We start from the raw sequence: 19,244 nt of genomic DNA on the forward strand, positions 1-19,244 counted from the left end.
TAAAAATATAAAAATTATGATCAAAATTAAATTTTCAAAATCAATTTAAAAACACTTTCATCTTATTCCTTGTCGGTTCCTGGTTCCAAAAACATATAGATATGATATGTTTGGATTAAAAACACGCTCAGAAAGTTAAAACGAAGAGAGGTACAGAAAAGCGTGCTATCCTTCTCAGCGCAACTACTATACCCCGCTCTTCTTGTCAATTTCACTGCCTTTGCCACGAGCGGTGGACTGACGATGCTGAAAAATTGCATTGCGTTCAGTTTCATTCTGTGAGTTCGACAGCTTGACTAAATGTTGTATTTTCGCCTTACGCGACTTGTTTTTAATTTTTTTAAAGAAGCTGAATCAAAGGTTTGTAACTCGTTTCTATTGTGTTTTGAATTAAAGTTTCCATAAGTTACCCTTTCCTGTTATTTTAGACTATCTATTTCGGATTACTGATTACAACTTTCCGTTGCATTTAGTTCTTCAATACCATTCTGGAAATCATCCTTAATCGAATCACTGGCAGGGCAGAGATCTTTTCTGCCACGGCCTATCCTTACAAATGTCTGAAGCTGAGTGTTGTTGGGCTTAACAAAGTCAGTGTAATGGGCATTTAAATTATCAACAACAACCCGCAACACTGTCTTTACCTGTCCATAAATGAAAATACCACCACCACCACTACTGCTACATTAGGTTTGTTTCTTGTGTCTGTGGTGAAGGTGGGGCAGGTATGGAGTTGTTTGTTTGTATGATTATTTGTTTGTATGCTTGTTTGTTTAACAAACTGACAGAAACAACGGAATGGAGGAAAGAGCATAAGAATAGACACAGTTTAATCCGCCAAGAAATCAGTCTAAAACCTGTACAGAAAAATTTTAACTTTATTTAATTCACTTTCAGCACAAGCACATTTAAACAACAGACAGAAGAAATGCCTCTATTCAAACGCACACACCCACATCCCTACACATGCACACATGCAAACACTCTCACACACACACAATGTCAATGCACTACAGTGAAATATGAAGAGAACAGCTCCTCCCCACACTGTATTTCCCGTGTTGCAACAAGGGCTACAAGACGTGTCAATCTGAAAAACACAATCAACACAACACAACAATTATAGCCACTGCTATGCTAAAAATATGATTGTTTATATCACAAATATGATAAACAAAGGGAAGTATTTTGTTTATTATAACATTTTATTGCTGTAGTGTATGCCATATATATCAGTTTATTTTTTTTATTTTATCACAAATAGTTAAACACTTATTTGTAATGATTTCAGTAACTTCCTGGTAATTTTCAAGAATAGTGTTCCAAATTTAAAGAAGCGTTGCAAGGTAGCAAACTTGGCAGACAGAGAGAACCATTGCAGTGTGTACCATCTTGGGTAAAAGCCATGGCAAAAAGACCTCATTCTGACTTTTAAAATTGATTTATTCTACTATTAAACCTTATTTTCATATTCAAGTGACATACTATTCTTTAATTTTACCCTCTTACATTCTGAGAATGGACTTTGGTCGTGTGTTTTTTCCTTAAATGCAACATCTGAAAATGTACCCATATGATTTCTTTCCAAACATAAACAAAATACAAAAACCTATACAAGGTCATTCAACCAAATTTGTGATTATTGTACCTATTTTATGTTTTGAAAATCAGGAAATCAGTCAGAAAATGTTCTTTTACTCAGCAATTTCTGACATTCAATCCTTTACATATATACATAAAAAATGTTCTTTTACTCAGCAATTTCTGACATTCAATCCTTTACATATATACATAGAAAAACTGTGGAACCTCCCTGTTGCAGACCTCAAAATTCTTAGAAAATTGGTTTTAACCCTTTCGCTGCCAATCAAAACTTGCGTATGTGCATTCCTGACTGCCAGGGAATATTGGAGTTCAGGGTGTAATAATTCACAAAAAATTCTAGCTCCAACCTGGCAGTAGGTAGGTAAGTAAAACTTATGTTATTTTTAAGGGAAATTGAACCAAGAATCTGTTTTTAGTGTCTAATCATGGAAATAATAATTAGTTTGGCTTATAATGATGTTTAAATATGAACTTTTGAAAAATCAGTCCGGCGCATCTTCCGGTGCCTGTGGATCAAACACAGGTGGCTGTTTTGCTTGCTCCAAGAAAGGATTATAATCACTATCATCTACCTGTTTCCAACGAATCGTCCAAAAGAAGATCTCCCCCTTCCCCTGTCAGTATCCATAATCATTTGCACCGCCTGTAGCGTCAGTCCGGCTTTGTTTTTCCCTACTAGGGCCCGGTCGACTGTCACCGTTAGCCATTTTGACGAGTCGAGATTTCTCTCCCCTACCCTGTCGCCAAGGCCGAAAATAGCCTTCAGACGCAAAACCGCGTCACCATTTATGTTTATTCATGAGAATGAGGTATCCTACCAAGTGACGTAGCATTTCTGGAAAATCCCGGAACGGAGAAGACGGGTTTACCCGTCCTAAGGCGCTGCGGCTGCACAAGCGCATGACGGGTATACCCGTCCTAAGGCAGTCAAGTGGTTAATGGGAGTTAGTCTTTAAATAAATGTAAATTTATAGATATATATATGAACAGAAAACCTGAAATTTGTTAAACTGTAAACATGAATGTGAAATCCAAAAGCAGCAAGACTGCTAACGTCCAAAATTCAGAATAAAAAACAAAAATTGTAGGTTATCGGAACGTTTATTTATGTTTTGTTTTGTCAATAATTATTAAACGTTCAAATAACCAACAGTTTTTGTTTTTTAATCATAGATATGAAACTGTGTGCCACCACCTCCATCTCAAAACATTCACCTCTGATGTTGATCCAGTCTGTCGAGACAGGAGCTGTAATAGTTGTTTGGCAGGTACTGTCGAAGGTGGAACACGAAATCTGCCGGCACGTCAAACTCTTGGTAAGACACGTTGGCTGGATTCTCTGTAGTAAAGCAGAGTGATAATTTGTATTTTTAAATGATGTTGTGAGATGACTTCCAGGCTCTATTAACCCTTTTGCTGCCTGTAGGACATCATCGGACATCCTTGGTAACTTGCTCTAAGGGCAACAAACCGTTCAATAAACAACAAATAAGGACATGTGTTACCACAAATCACTGAAACTTTGAAGGCAATGCATTGAGGAGTTACTGAAATGTACCGATTTTTTTCTCAATACCCACTAAAACCACTAAAAAAAACCCGCTTTTTATGGCTTCTGAGAGGAATCTGATTGACACCTATACACCGTTCAGCATGCCATACTTTGTTAGACAAGATAGGTGAACAAAACTGTCTCTTTTGGATACAAATTTGATTGCTCTTTCCAATTACATGCCCATCTTTTTGCTTTCAAACCATTTTATAGTTTTTTAATGAGGTGTAGTACAGTGCATATAGTGTTCTGTACTTCTACACTTTCTCAACGCTTTGCAAGAACAGTGGAACCCCCCTTTTAAGATCCCAACATTTAAGGTTTCCTGACTTTTAAGACCTTGTTTTCCCGACTTTTTGTTCACAACCTCTGCAAATTTAGCCTAATTTTAAGACTCCCTCCTTTTGCATCTATTCAAACACTACCTATACTAATCAAGACCGGTTTGTTTCTGTTCCACTGTACTCTTTGTAACCGAGTGTGATGTCTTGATGAAGGTAACTAGCGGCACTGATTAGTCACTACCTTTGTTGTGGTTGTTGACGTACTGTCCCACAGCCAGGGGGTTGAGGGGCCAATCTGTCAGCCAGGTGTCGTCGCACACTATGTACGGTCCCACTCTATCTCGCCCATGGCATGACCTGAAACATCAAACATTTTCTGATCATACTGCTCACTGTAAGTTGGATTTTGCTATCCAGTGGAACCCCCCTTTTAAGACCCCCAATTTAAGACTCCCTCCTTTTTAAGACCTTATTTTCTCAGACTTTCTGTTCTTAAGGTCTGTAAATTACCCCCATTTTAAGACTCCCTCCTTTTTAAGACCTTATTTTCTCAGACTTTCTGTTCTTAAGGTCTGTAAAATTACCCCCATTTTAAGACTCCCTCCTTTTTAAGACCTTATTTTCTCAGACTTTCTGTTCTTAAGGTCTGTAAAATTACCCCCATTTTAAGACTCCCTCCTTTTTAAGACCTTATTTTCTCAGACTTTCTGTTCTTAAGGTCTGTAAAATTACCCCCATTTTAAGACTCCCTCCTTTTTAAGACCTTATTTTCTCAGACTTTCTGTTCTTAAGGTCTGTAAAATTACCCCCATTTTAAGACTCCCTCCTTTTTAAGACCTTGTTTTCTCAGACTTTCTGTTCTTAAGGTCTGTAAAATTACCCCCATTTTAAGACTCCCTCCTTTTTAAGAACGTGTTTCTCTGATTTTTGGGGGTCTTAAAAGGGGGGTTCCACTGTAATATTTTTCTTTTTATACTTTAGTACATTCAGTAGGACAATATGTCTACCACCTTAATGTGACAGGGTAAACTGTCACCAGTGTAAGTTTTGTGTTGAAGAGAAGTAAAACAGAGCTTGGAATCTTAATTTGCATTTCGTTTTGGTAAATAAGAGTAAATCAGTTCTAACTCGGTTGTTATTGTCCAGTCTAGTATAGTGTTTGTAGTTCATCTTGCCAATCGATTTGTTTTTTGTGTCCATTCATTGTTCTGTAAACTGTAAGTGCTGGAATGCACCTGTGAAGCATGTACATCTTACAACAGCTGCAGGCAATTATCTGTCTGTCCAGTTAGGACCACGTTTCCTTATCTCTTTGAGGCAGGCCGACACCTTATCAAGTCATCATCGATTAAGTTCCCATCTTTTTGGAACCTAGTCACAATGGCTGATCAGTATCGATTTTGTTTCCATATCGTTCCTCGAACCTGGTTACATTAAGATAACTACCAAAGGCCTAGTAGCCTAGTTGGTAGAGCGATAGCACTAAACTTGAGATCCTTGACTCACGGGTTCGAATCCAGGTCAGGACAGATACAGGTCAACATTATGTATAGGCTCAGAGACATAATCCATGTCCCACCTCCATATCTCCTCTGTGGCAAGTAAAAGACCTCTGTCATTCTGCAGGTGGCTGATTGCACCAAAACAAACACCTGGGTAGCACGACTCGTTGCTGCTAGCTTTCTCAACTGGGAGGAGGCGACCCGAATTTCCCAGCAATGGGATAATAAAGTAATGGAAATGGAAATGGAAGGTATAGAATCATTTGTCCCGACTGAATACTGTCTCATCACGGGTTCCTGTCGTATTAGTGTTTCAACATTTGCAAAAGTAAAACATAGAAGTTATGGCTGATGCTTTGGTACATAAGACTTCTGTAGTTGAACTACTGCTGTGACCTTAGTACATCATACATGCTACAAGATATTGATTGTGGTTTCTGACATCAATACTTAATATATTTATAACACATAAAATACTGTTATCTTGAATTAGCTTGACTAGACTAAAGTGAAATTAGCATTGACTCAATGAACTTGATTTCCCCCCATAAATGGAGCAATTGAAAGGCTTTTAGAACAAACACAAACAAAAACTTTAAGATTCCTTTACACACACAAATAATTAAGGCAATGATCGAGCGGCACTAGAATGACCAAAATGAAACATGCAAATTACACGGAGTAACTTAGATTTCTGGTTAGTTATTGAAGTGACTTATATAAAGAAATGAAAAAATTGCGAAAACTAAAGGACATAGATTGCCGTCGCTATTGAAACTGGCATACACAGCGCCATCTATATTGGATTTCTAGGAAACGGTTTTACAGCAACATCATAGATCAGAAATGCTTAATATTTGGCACAAAGATACACAAGACTTTTATTTACAATTATATAGAACGATATTTTGACAAAAAACTACAGTTGAATTTAAATTAATTTTTGAAATGAAGATTAATGAATATATGCATTTAGAAATTCATTAATCCTTACAACAAAAATTAATTTAAATTCAACTGTAGTCTTTAGTCAAAATGTCGTTCTATATGATTGCAGATACAAGTCGTGTGTATCCTTGTGCCAAATATTATGTGTCCATTAGTATTTAAATTTTTTCCATTTATTTGTATAAGTCTCTTCAATAACTACCCAGAAAACTAGGTTATTCCATGTATTCTCCAAGTTTAATTTTACTGCCGCTCATTGCCTTAAAAGGTACCTGTACAAAAACTTTGCGATTCCTTTGTCATTGCCATCTATGAGCACACTGTCGATGCATCTGAAGATGAAGGGGTTGCCAAGGCTTTGGAATAGGATAGGCTCATATTGTTCATAAATCAGTCCTGCAACAATCAGAACATGAAACAGTTAATAACAATGTGAAGGTCTTAGTACAGGGCTAAAGATAATACATGTTGATTGTACAATGTATCACAAAATTACATTTTCATTGAATTTTGGAGAAAGATACCCCCCCCCCCCCCCCCCCTAACCTCCCAGATAAAGTTTGCTGCTGAGATCCAATGAATAAAACAACTATCAAGGAAACACATTCAGGATTCAAGGAACCTATCATTGTGTATCAATTATTTGGTTAACATTTTCAGCAATTTTTTGTGTCTCTCCATATATATATGTTCTCCAAAACACACACACGCAAACACACACGCACGCATGCATGCAGTGCATATCCTACAAGAGTTTTCTTCCTAAGTGCAGAGTGTCTTATCAGCAAACACAAAGCAAAGTAACACTTGCCACACCCTAACGCTATGAATTCCTCAAGGATGCCACAATATTACCTGGATAAAGGGAAGTAACTGCTCCTTCCGGAACAGACCCGGCAGTAACCTTCACCCCTCTGCCGCCACCAGGAATGGAACTGGTGCTACGTTCCACAGTAAAACCCATCACCTCCTTCATTAAAGCCAGGTTTTGTGATGCTGCGGACTGCATGATGCTGGGCTTTCTTGGGGAATACAAGTCTGTGTCAGTTTTTTCACGGTGAAATGCTGATAACAGGTGGGTCAAGGTTTGAAGGATGTGGGCGTCTGATGCTAGTTTGTCCCTCTCTCCTTTTGGCACAGACCTGACACTCCTGAAAAAAAACAATAAAATGTGACATCTATATATATAGGACGTGTGTCTGTGTGTCTGTGTGTCTGTGCGCGATGCACAGCCAAAGTTCTCGATGGATCTGCTTCAAATTTGGTGGGCATATTCAGGTACACCCGGGACACAACCTGGTCGATGAGATATTTCAACACGTGCTCTCAGCGCGCAGCGCTGAACCGATTTTTTTTTTCGTGCTGAACCGATTTTTTTTTTTTTCTGGATCCACTACCAGTAACTCTTCCTTATTTTCTCCAGTGTTTTTAGCCGCGATTATCTCCCTTCCTCCGTGCGGGCGTACACCTGGCATAGCCGGGTCCGCGGCGCAGCCGGGTATTCGGATCGACTTCTTCCCGGCACAGCCGTACCCGGCGAAGCGGGTATTCATCTAGTTCATAAATAACTAAAGAAGAGCTAGGGGATTCATATATATATACATTGTAGTACATGTACCATACATGCACTGCCAGGGACATATATATTAATCCTATAAAAAAAAATCAAAAGAACTTATATTTAATGTACAAGTTCAGAACACATGCCACCAATAACCCCACTGGGCTATTTCCACAGGATTCCATAAGAAGCAGGGACTGGAATATATATATCCTACAGGACGGAAGCCATGTCCCACCCCCGTGTCATCACAATGGCACGTAAAAGACCTTGGTCATTCTGCCATAAGTGCAGGTGGCTGAATACACCTAAACACGCAGACACCTGGGTAGCGCGACTCCGTTGCTGCTAGCTTTCCACTGGGAGGAAGCGACCCGAATTTCCCAGCGATGGGACAATAAAGTAATGAAAATGAAAAAAAAAAAAAAAAATAAGAACAATTAATGAGCCTCTAAAACTAAACCCTGATATGACACTGTCTGCTGTCCATGCAGTTGTCTCATATACTTTTTGAATCAAATTTACCTGCGTCAAGAAATGACACCGAAAATTCCAAAAAAATTTTGTTATACCGGTGTTTTCAGACTTGTCATGAACTGATAACTTTTCATAAAAGGTTCATTCATTAGTAAAGTGGGCAAAATCATGTCAGCATACCGGTTTTTCAAGTTTAGAGCAATCCATGGCACAAATCTGTAACGGTACTGCTTCCATCGTTTGAGGAAGCGTTCCATGAATACTTAAATGAGAAAAGAGTATCAAGAAATAAGTAGATCAAATTTGATCAACTGAGAAAGCGAAAGTCGACCTAAGAGCAGCCATCTTGTATTGCACGAATGACACATCAAGTGTCTTTATAACGGACGTTATCCTATCATTTTTTTTTCTTTCTTTGAATCACAGTTCACTTTCACAAGTCATCATCTTTGGTTTTAAGTTATCAATTCCCTTGTTCATCTTTCTTCTAAATGGCATATACTTTGGATTAATTGCCGACCCTTTACGTAGAGTTTTGGTAAATTGGGGTAAACAAATGAAAAATGGGAAGCCACTCTACCTGCATACTGTCTGGAAGTGTGGAAAGGGCTCTGGTGGTGTGCTTATTTAAGACAATCTGTCCCTGAATCGTCCGACAATTATTTTGTTGAACAACAATCTATCAAATGCCTGGGGAAGTTGATAAGACGGACTTGTATGACAGAATGGAGAATTTTATGAACGATCTGAGGAAAGAGTAAGTGTGCAAGTTGCAACACACCAACACACCAACAGTCGCAGCTGGTAGACTTGAAAGTTTCTATTATGATGCAAGAGAGAGTCAACTTTCCTTCAGTGGTCTTAATCGTGCATGACATTTTTCCAGATGCTAGTTGAGTATTTCGCATTCCGTTTCAAATAGTTTAATTCGAAGCAAATACATTTCATTATCTGTAGCTGCCCCTCTGAGCCTCTCTCTCTCTCTCTCTCTCTCTCTCTCTCTCTCTCTCTATCGAAATAATAATTTTGTCATTTTCCCAACCATGACATTTTTTCCCAATCACCATTTCTTCCTCAGTCCTTTTCCTACATGCATGGCAGCGTATATATATATCATTGCTTTGCAAATGCAAACTAAAAGTCTACATCTTTTCAGTGAAAGACTGGGATCGTGCGAAGTAGCAAGAAGAACAGTGGACCTACTGAGACGCCTTATCTCTCAAACCAAATGGACCAGTGTACAGTAAGTATTCAATGTCATGTTATTATGAAAGAGACATTTGCAATCTAGCTAAGGTCAATTTTGGCTGGTCCTAATACCTCAAATTGTCTCTGTAATGTCTGTATATATGTGCAAAATATGGTAAGACTGAAGCCTGTCCTTAATTGGACGAAGTCGACTACGCGTAGCTCACTTCGCGAAGCTACCGGAACTAGACTTCGTCGCAGTCCAAGGGAAGGCACTATGGCGGAAAAGAGAGTTATCTTTTCATGTCTTGGCGTCTCAAATCTTATTAGCCAGAAAGCGCATGCGCGTAGTCTCGACCAGCACATGGTGTGCTTCTTTCTGAGTACTTTACGTCACAAATTGTACTTTACGTACTTGATGATGACGTAAGTTAATTGTAACACATAGTTATGTGTTCTATTTTGTTTACTGAGCACGGCCTAGACCAGTTGGCGTGAGCGCTGGGATTTCAAGTTTCATTCAACATGTCAATGCATCGCAGTGTGAAATAATACAGGTAGGAGGTTAGTTCTTGTACTTCGGGTCAACCAAAGTCGATAAATTCATTCTTCACTACGGTTTTGAGTCTGATTTCGTCGTCCATCTTGAATCGAAAAGCACTCTTCTTACAAAAAAAACAACTTCGTTGCGAGCTACGGCGAAGCTTCGCATGTCAAATCTTGAGAAGCGATGTTGGGGTCAAAGTACCACGCCGTAGCTGCGGGTTTCTGGTATAAAGACTACGCGAAGCTTCGTGTAGTCGACTACGGGCTCAATTAAGGACGGGCTTAAGAGTAAATCCCAGTCGATTTTAAGAGTTTTGTGAAAAAAGTTCTTATTTCATTTATATTCTCATTTTATGAAGCTTGACTTATTTTGTAAGCATAACACTTCATGACTCCATGCACACCTATTTATCAGGCATGGGAATTGTCCGCCAAAAGGCAAATTTCCGCCGAATTTTTTTTTGTTCCGCCGAAAAAGCAAAAGTGTTTGCCGAAAAAATAAATGGGTGGGGGCAAAAATGGTTCTAAAAACTGAATTTAATGGCAAACTTGGAGCTTAGATGACACTAAATTGCACCATTTGGGTTCTTTGGAGAAAAAAAATTCCGGGGGGGCTTGCTAGGCGCTTCGCGCCGTCGACTTTGCCATTACATACAAATTTTCAGCCTTTTTTACTTTTTTCAATTCCCATGCCTGATTTATACCTCTTTTGTGTTTTGCAGAGATCTGATGGACCAGGTGTGGGAGGCGGGCAAACAACTGATGGGTGCTGACCCATCAGAAAGCCGTGTGGGGAACATGGTCCGCAGAGTCCTCAAGATCATTCGGGAAGAGTTTGTCTCGTGAGTAATGTCTTTATCATGGGCTTGGTTGTAGTTCACTCAGTTCAGGAGCTTCTGTTGTAATGATCCAGGAGCTTCTATAGCATGTTGTGTTGCTGCTACTTCTATGCATAATTTAAGTCCGCAGAATGTGCCAGAATGTGACATACTCACTATGGAATAAATCGTAAAATGTCAGCCAGGAACACGTCACTTTAGTTTTAGCATTTTTCCCTTCCAATGTCTTCGGCTACTATGTCTGTCTTTGACAGTTTTGCTTATAGTTATAGGGCCTAGGGGTTGACAGGTGTTTTTAAAGAAAAATTTAAATGTTTCCTGAGCATTTTCTTCAGGTTTGCATATATATATATATGTATACTAGATGAATACCCGCTTTGCCGGGTACCCGGCTTCGCCAGGAAGAAGTAGAGCCAAATACCCGGCTTTGCCGGGTACCCAGTTTTGCCGGGTGTATGCCGGCTTTGCCGGCGCATTGTACGCGATTGATGCCACACAAAGGAAGGGAGATAAACACGCAAAACACTGGAGAAGATAAGGAAGAGTTACTGGGAATGGATGTACAGAAAAACCAAAATCGGTTGAGCGCTGCGCGCTGAGAGCACGTGTTGAAAATTTTCATCGACCAGATTGTGTCCGGGGTCTACCTGAATATGCCCACCAAATTTGAAGCAGATCCATCGAGAACTTTGGCCGTGCATCGCGAAGTGACACAGACAGACAGACACACACAAGCCGTATATAGATATAGATCTATATATATATGTCAGACCATTCAGATTTCTTCATATTACATAGGTCATGTCTTCAGTTTACTTTATATTTTCAGTGGTCTTAGAGAAGATGGAGGAATAGAGGCTGACGGAGCAGAGGCTGTAAGTATAGATATTTGCACTCATAGTTACACATATATATATATTTTTGTTATCATGAGTAAGATACTAATGTAAACAAAAATTAAGAGATTCGTAAAATGTCAAATTGACACACATTGAGTCAGCTTCCTAATCTTTCTGAAGCTGTTGATATCTCAGGCCTTGTTTCTGTTATCCACAATAGGAACAATCATTACCACCACCAGTTGTTGTTTTGGAGTTTAAAATACTCTGTGTACCGTTTTGCTTCTTTAGAGTTTGCTTTTAAAAAAATAAAAAATAAATTTAAATCTTTGTTGAAAGGCATCTCAGGCATCAGGAGTTTTATGATACGTTGATCCTTAATCTTCAGGATTTTGTGTATGTCTTTATGTTAGTTTGTGATTTAAAAGGGAAAATGCTGTCTGTTTCTTATTTTGTTGAAACGAATTTTTCTCATAAAAAAACAACAAGATAGGCATACTTACGCTTTGGTCTGACAGTTTAACACCTTGTCCATCTTTACTTCAGCCCCTGGACAGCCTCAGTGTTGATTACACGCAGCCCTGTCCAAATCTGAAGGTAAGCTGATGATTGCCCTTTGCTTGTTTTTTTGTTTTCTTCTGCTTCTTCTTCCTCTTCCTTTTCTTCTTCTTCGTTCATGGACTGAAACTCCAACGGTTTTTATGTGTATGACCGTTTTTACCCGACCATTTAGGCAGCCATACGCCACTTTTGGGGGATGCATGCTTGGTATTTTCGTGTTTCTATAACCCAAACGAGCTCTGACATGGATTACAGGATCTTTTTTTGTGCGCACTTGGTCTTGTGCTTGTGTGTACACACGGAGGGGGATAAGGCACTAGCAGGTCTCACATACGTTGACCTGGGAGATTGGGAAAATCCTCACCCTTAACCCATTAGGCGCGGACGGGATTCAAACCCATGACCTTCTGCTTGGGAGTCCGGCGTTTTATCCACTAGGCCATTGCGCCCGCCATCTTGTCTCTTGATCTGTCCTATTCTTCTGCACGTGGCAAACAACAACAACAAAACGAGTTTGAAGCTAGAGGTGGAGCGGTGAATATTTGACATCGGAGAACAGCATGGCTTGTTACTTTCATAGTTCATGAAGTACAACTATAGAACTTTAAAAATGTTTGTTGCAACTCAGTCACAGAGAGGGTGTGTGTGTGTGTGTGTGTGTGTGTGTGTGTGTGTGTGTGTGTGTGACTGAGTGTGTGTGTGTGTGTGTGTGTATGTGTGTGTGTGTGAGTGTGTGACATTATGGCTGCATTTTTCCAATTCTTTGCAGGCAACTGTAATTGAAAGCATAGGCGAACTACTGCAAGAAATTGATGGAAGGTGAGTGAGGATGTTATTCCTTTTGCGAGTGAAGAAGATCTTTTCCAAGACTTTGCTCTGTATTTGACACAGGAGGAGAGAATCTTTAACAAACAAAATGTCTTCATTGTTACAGTTACTAAAGGCAATTTACCATTAGCATGTAACTACATCCTTCAGCTAGTCATGTTCTTTCCTAAGATATTCCATTTTTGAAGCAGGTATAGAATTTTCCAACTTGATGCACTTTTTGTTGTTACATTTAGTCAAGTTTTGACTAAATGTTTTAACATAGAGGGGGAATCGAGACGAGGGTCGTGGTGTATGTGTGTGTGTGTGTGTCTGTCTGTCTGTCTCTGCGTGTGTGTGTGTAGAGCGATTCAGACAAAACTACTGGACCGATCTTTATGAAATTTTACATGAGAGTTCCTGGGAATGATATCCCCCGGATGGTTTTTTCTTTTTTTCAATAAATACCTTTGATGACGTCATATCCGACTTTTTGTAAAAGTTGAGGCGGCACTGTCACACCCTCATTTTTCAATCAAATTGATTGAAATTTTGGCCAAGCAATCTTCGACGAAGGCCGGACTTCGGTATTGCATTTCAGCTTGGTGGCTTAAAATTTAATTAATGACTTTGGTCATTAAAAATCTGAAAATTGTAAAAAAAATCTTTTTTTTATAAAACGATCCAAATTTACGTTCATCTTATTCTTCATCATTTTCTGATTCCAAAAACATATAAATATGTTATATTTGGATTAAAAACAAGCTCTGAAAATTAAAAATATAAAAATTATTATCAAAATTAAATTTTCGAAATCAATTTAAAAACACTTTCGTCTTATTCCTTGTCGGTTCCTGATTCCAAAAACATATAGATATGATATGTTTGGATTAAAAACACGCTCAGAAAGTTAAAACGAAGAGAGGTACAGAAAAGCGTGCTATCCTTCTCAGCGCAACTACTACCCCGCTCTTGTCAATTTCACTGCCTTTGCCACGAGCGGTGGACTGACGATGCTACGAGTATACGGTCTTGCTGAAAAATTGCATTGCATTCAGTTTCATTCTATGAGTTCGACAGCTTGACTAAATGTTGTATTTTTGCCTTACGCGACTTGTTTAGATGTGTGTTTGACACTAAGTGTTTCTCGGTTATTAGTAACACCATTTTTTTTTCAGTGCAGAGAACATCGCGCAACAAGCTCTGGAACACATCCATGCAGATGAAACCATTATGACCTTTGGTGGATCCAAGACAGTGGAGGCTTTCCTCAAGGTCAGTGTTAGATGCTTATTTCTGTTTCTTTTCTGTCTGTCTGTCTGCAGGCTGTTGTTTTAATTGTGAAGACCTCTGGTGGGAGCAGAAGGGTAATAAACGGTTTGATGTAAGAGTAACACCTTTGTATTTTTAAAACTTGAAGTCAATTTTTTCTTCTTTCATTTAACTTGTTTGTGTTTTGCTTTTGACTTGAGTCTAGAGTCATGGGCTGGTGTGTTATCCATTCGAGGTTGTACGTGGTATTACTCAATTAACTGTAACTGTGAGCCTTGGGAAGAATGTATTACACCTATGGAAGGAGTGACTTACTTTATCAGCTACACATCAGAAGCGTTCTTGGATGTCACAATTAGTGAAGAATTGTGTGTGTATTGTAGTGCAGTGCTACCACTGTATTCACATGTATGGTATGTCTAGAGTTGCGAGAGCAGGGAATATCCTCTAAGTAAGTTGACTTTGCTTCTATATTTCAGAATGCTGGCAGAAAGAGAAAGTTCCATGTAATCTGTACAGAAGGAGACCCACAGTTTGGGGCAAGTATACGTCTTTCATGTGTACAAAGATTTTAAACAAACATTCATCTTCATGCATGATTGACATATAATAATGTAATAATGTAACTGAAGTCTTGTGTTTTGCTGAGAATTTTGCAGCTTCAAGCTATATAAATTGTAAAGTAAGATGATCTGATTTTTTTTGTATATCATCATGAGTAGGATGTTGAATTCTGTCTATCCTGCATAAAACTTTCATTTGGCAAACATTTTTCATGAAAGAGACATAAATCGTTGGTGCAAACTGCAACTGTTGTTTTTGTGGAAATGCTATTCTCTTGTTTTATTCTCTTAATTTTTCCAAGGAAGAACTCAAAATCTTAGCCCTTGAATTCCGACATGCATGTTTGCTATAATAATCAGTGCAGTGCATTGTTTATTATTTTTGGTATGATGATAGCGGTATAGTGGTTCCTGTGAAAAAAGAACATTCTCGAGACAATCTGAAAGTGTCCCTATGTATATTGCAGTTGGCCTGTCATGACAGGTCTGTTTTGGTCAAGAGAATTTACAAAGGCTCTTCAGAAGATGTTCTTATAAGGAGATGTCTGCAGAAGGGGCCTCACATCACAGATACTACTGTACATGTATATGCTAAAAATAAAAGTGCTGCACCTCCGTGACTTTGAAACTTGTTACCACAGGGACAGACCTTGGCAAAGAATCTGGCCGCTGCCGACATCAACGTGACGCTGGTGCCCAACAGTCATGTGTTTGCCATGATGGCACGCGTCAACAAGGTCATCATTGGCACCCACACCATTTTGGCTGAAGGAGGGTATGTGTATTTTTGACTTGGAGAAGCTTTCTCTATGTTGTGTGGTCGAGATTTTGGCAAAAGCTGTTCTCCTTTCTTTTCGTTTCTTTCTTTACTGAAAAAAGGAGTAATTTCGTGAAACATTTTCTTGATTCTTTTTTTTTTCAAGAAAATTTTAAGTCACATTAAAAATACTTCTCTTCAAGAAGGAGTAGGCACAAAAAAAGTTATCTTGAATAGTCTGCTTTTTTATTATGACAGATTATGTCAAATGTACATCAAATTTAGAAAAAAAATGCATGGCAAGGGCTGCAGCCTTGAACGGGGTAAAGAAATAGTCAGTCAACAAAAAAGGTTTGCTGTTGTTAGTTTAAGTGATGAACACATTTCTTGCTGTTTTGTCATTTTCAGGCTGAAAGCACCGTGTGGTATATTCAACATGGCCCTGGCAGCAAAGGAACATAAGGTCCCAGTAAGTATTTTATTTCATCAAATTTAAGAACCAAAATTATTCATGAGAAAAATAAGTTCCGTAAACACATGTTTTTTGTTTAGTTATATATATATTTTTGTTTTATCCATTGTAGTTTTACACAAAAGTAAATCTGATGTGAAGGGAGATAACCCTCCCCTTCCTGCATGTGCCGAATCAGTCTCTGACACATTAAAACAAATGGTCTCTTTCCTTTTTGAATCACCGGAGTAATCCTTGAATCATAGTGTTCAGTAGTGTTTGGATGTATGGCTGGCCAGCACATGTTGCTGTCAGATTGGTGGTGTTTTTACCTTTATCCTACATACGTGAGAGAGACCACCCATGAGATAACAATATTGTTCACTTCACTAGCGGGTATATCATGTAAATGTGGTCGTGTCAAACAAGTCTGGCAGGGAGCTTATTTTTCACTGCTCATGATGACAAAGTCACCGAGACAATTGTAATTCTAGGAACGCTTTTGCGCTTGCGCTCGCATTTTAATATTTAAAAAAAAAACTTCTGTAAATCTAGTACGACACAGCAAGCCATGTAGTATTCGCTATTTATAGGCTGTTGTTAGGTCTTAAAATCTGAAAGGAAGGATAATATAACTGTTGTTAACTGTGCACAATGTATTAAATGCGATCATTGTTACTGCTGTGTCTGGAATGATATTGTTTCTGTCTCAGGTTTTTGTGTGTGCAAGCACCTATAAGCTGAGCCCTGAGCAGTTTCGCTCTGAAGTACAGGTAAAGGAAATTTGCTTATGTACATTTGTCATTTTCTTCAAGCGCATCATTGCTTGTTTTCTCATGATAGTTAGTACTTAAATGCGTTCTTTTTTTTTTTTAATGGGCATTTCCCAAGTTGCTCCACCTTGCTCTCCCATTTAATGGCTTGTATTGCTATTCATCCCGAGATGTGGGGTGTTAACTGAAAAAGGCTGAGAGAAGTACAAGTCTTTGGATGTTTGAAAGTGCTCCAGATGTATATTTGTGTGTGAGTGTGTGTGTGACCTTGATACAATTTGCTTCTTTTTGTCCTTGAACAGGAGGGTTTCCAAAAATATGTTGACCCCAATGTGTTCTACCCCCTGGAGGAGTTTGCAGGGATTGAGGGGGTGGAGTTTGGTAATGTCGTGTATGAGCACATTGACCCTGAATACATCCATCTCTTCATCTTCAACACGTGAGTTTTCATATCCTTAGTCATTTGTCTCTTTGTAGTTAATTATTATTGTATGCGTGCTGCGCAAATTGTATGTTCAGGCAGACACTTAACATCTTTTAAAGATATCTAATTGTGATAATTGATTGTTTAGGTATTGCTGACCAAACAAAGCATGTGCCTGGCCTCGGGTGCACAAAACCAAAAATGGGTCCCACCAAAACGTGGTCCATCAAAACTGGGTCCCACACAAAACTGGGTGGGTACCAGCTATGGGGTCCGATAGGTTAAAATCAAGAACAAATACATGGCGTTATTCTTCTTCTTCTTGATATTGTGTCATGGATTTGTTCCGATTGTTTTCATTTTTGTTCTTTTGTCTTTTATAGCTAACAACTGAAAACTTGTTGCATGATGTGTTGCAGGGGTACCAATGCACCGTCCTATGTGTACCGTTTGGTAAAAGAACTCTACCACCCTGATGACCTTGATCTGAATGTGTAGCAGTCACATTGCATCTTCTCAAGTGTATGCTAAACGAAGAGTGAATGGAGTGCTGTTCATGTTGTTAAACGACACTGCTACTAGTGAACTCTGAATGAATGTGAGAGTGTAAATGGTGTAAGATGTATGTATGGAGCTTGATTTCTGTAAATGAATAGGTAGAAGGTGTTGAACTGGGTGTACTAAGTTGCAAAAATCTAATATTGTGGTTTTGACAATGGTTGCATGTTAGAGTTTTGCCCCTTTTTATGCTAATTGAGTGAATCTTTAATATTGCATTGTTGTGCTCACAAACCTCTCTCTCTCGGTCTCTCTCGGTCTCTCTCTCTCTCTCTCTCTCTCTCTCTCTCTCTCTCTCTCTCTCTCTCTCTTTACAAAATTAATGAGTCAGTATCAAGATTCATTTTGATAAATAGATATAGATTAAAGTAAGTGCTTGAGCAGGTGACAAAGCAACTTCTTTTAAAGGCACAGTAAGCCTCCCGTAAACCATCACAGATACGGTCAGGCTTTTACACACAGTACAAACACCCTTCCATTTGAACGCTCACCAAACGGGAACATCTTAGGTGGCCTACGTGAAGAGCGAGCAATTTTCAAAAAATTTATTTTTGCGTGGTTTATCTTACCCCTGAGCCATCGTGAACCCGTGTGATCCAGTTTCCCTTTTTCACAATGTAGTCGTCAGTTAGTCATTTGAATACGACTCGATGTGAGCTTATTTATAATAGCACGTTTTTAAGCACGAAACAAACGGCTGTGGTTCACAAGAACTCTAGCGATGGCTTTTAACTGTTGAGAGGAACGGCGATATGCACTGATAAACCGTCGTCTGCTAGGACCCTTGCATGACCCTGCTTCTGGGCTTTTCTTTTTTCAAACTTTCACAACTTCGAATTGTACTAATCTTGTCTTGATGAAAAAAGAATTCTTTTATGATTAAAGAATGTTTGTGTAACAAGCTGTCAATTTATTATTTAGATTTTAAAAGTTAGGTCTTGCGCAAAAACGCACCACGGTCCAAAAACATTTTGATAATCATCGATTCACGGCTATCGCCAGTTAACATCGATAGAATGAGACCCGAAGGGAAGTAACTCATGTTTGACCTGAGTTCAGGATGGGTCCAAAAAGTGTTCGAGACAATCTGCAAAATTAATTCTTTAAAAATTGCTTGCTCTTTACGTAGGGCACCTAGGATGTTCCCGTTTGGTGAGCGTTCAAATGGAAGGGTGTTTGTACTGTGTGTAAAAGCCTGACAGTATCTGTGATGGTTTACGGGAGGCTTACTGTCCGGGCGTGATTTTCGGTATCATAACAGCCGTCCAGCACCAAAACGAGGCGCCATTGTTGTAGAGGACCAAGTCCACGAAAATAAATTCTTTGAAAATTTCTCACGCTCGACAGAAAGCAGCCAGGATGTTCCCGTTCGGTGAGCGTTCAAATGGAAGTATGCTTGTACTGTATGTAGACGCTCGGGGAGCTCTGTGATGGTTTACGGGAGGCTTACTGTGCCTTTAACTTTCCTTTGTTTCTTTGACATTGCCAATGTAAAGTAATTTTCTTGCACATTGGTTTACATTGCATGATGTAAAAAAATGGTTCAAACTGTGCTGTGCCTGTGAAACTAGTAAATATGTTCAACCGTTATTCCCTGAGACTGAGTATTTGTTTTATTATGTCTGTTATTAATATATCTTTTGTAACTTTGCAAGCATGGAACAGATGTGGATAGATCTGAGTAACCAGCATTGCACTTCTTAACCATCACCGGATCATGCTTTGGACAACACAGTC

General features: G+C 39.0%; 2 protein-coding genes across 2 annotated transcripts; one reads left to right on the forward strand and one right to left on the reverse strand.

Annotated features, from left to right (window-relative positions):
* Nucleotides 1-865: 865 nt before the first annotated feature.
* LOC138966214 (SET domain-containing protein 9-like) lies at nt 866-8,283 on the reverse strand. The gene is made up of 6 exons (XM_070338352.1): nt 8,110-8,283; nt 6,747-7,042; nt 6,164-6,287; nt 3,683-3,798; nt 2,821-2,944; nt 866-1,090 (listed from the first exon to the last, which is right to left on the reverse strand). Exons 1-6 carry the CDS (start codon nt 8,184-8,186, stop codon nt 1,003-1,005), a joined length of 825 nt encoding a protein of 274 aa, XP_070194453.1. The 5' UTR covers nt 8,187-8,283; the 3' UTR covers nt 866-1,002.
* A 205-nt stretch (nt 8,284-8,488) lies between these two features.
* On the forward strand, nt 8,489-19,097 carry LOC138966219 (translation initiation factor eIF2B subunit beta-like). The gene is made up of 13 exons (XM_070338361.1): nt 8,489-8,686; nt 9,086-9,172; nt 10,386-10,505; nt 11,332-11,377; nt 11,888-11,938; nt 12,672-12,721; nt 13,888-13,984; nt 14,461-14,520; nt 15,186-15,319; nt 15,710-15,770; nt 16,466-16,525; nt 16,828-16,964; nt 17,369-19,097. The coding sequence occupies exons 1-13, from the start codon at nt 8,616-8,618 to the stop codon at nt 17,445-17,447; spliced, it is 1,053 nt and encodes a 350-aa protein (XP_070194462.1). The 5' UTR covers nt 8,489-8,615; the 3' UTR covers nt 17,448-19,097.
* The last annotated feature ends 147 nt before the right edge of the window (nt 19,098-19,244 follow it).

Source organism: Littorina saxatilis, linkage group LG5, assembly GCF_037325665.1.
Source record: "Littorina saxatilis isolate snail1 linkage group LG5, US_GU_Lsax_2.0, whole genome shotgun sequence".
NCBI classification, from domain to species: Eukaryota; Metazoa; Mollusca; class Gastropoda; order Littorinimorpha; family Littorinidae; genus Littorina; species Littorina saxatilis.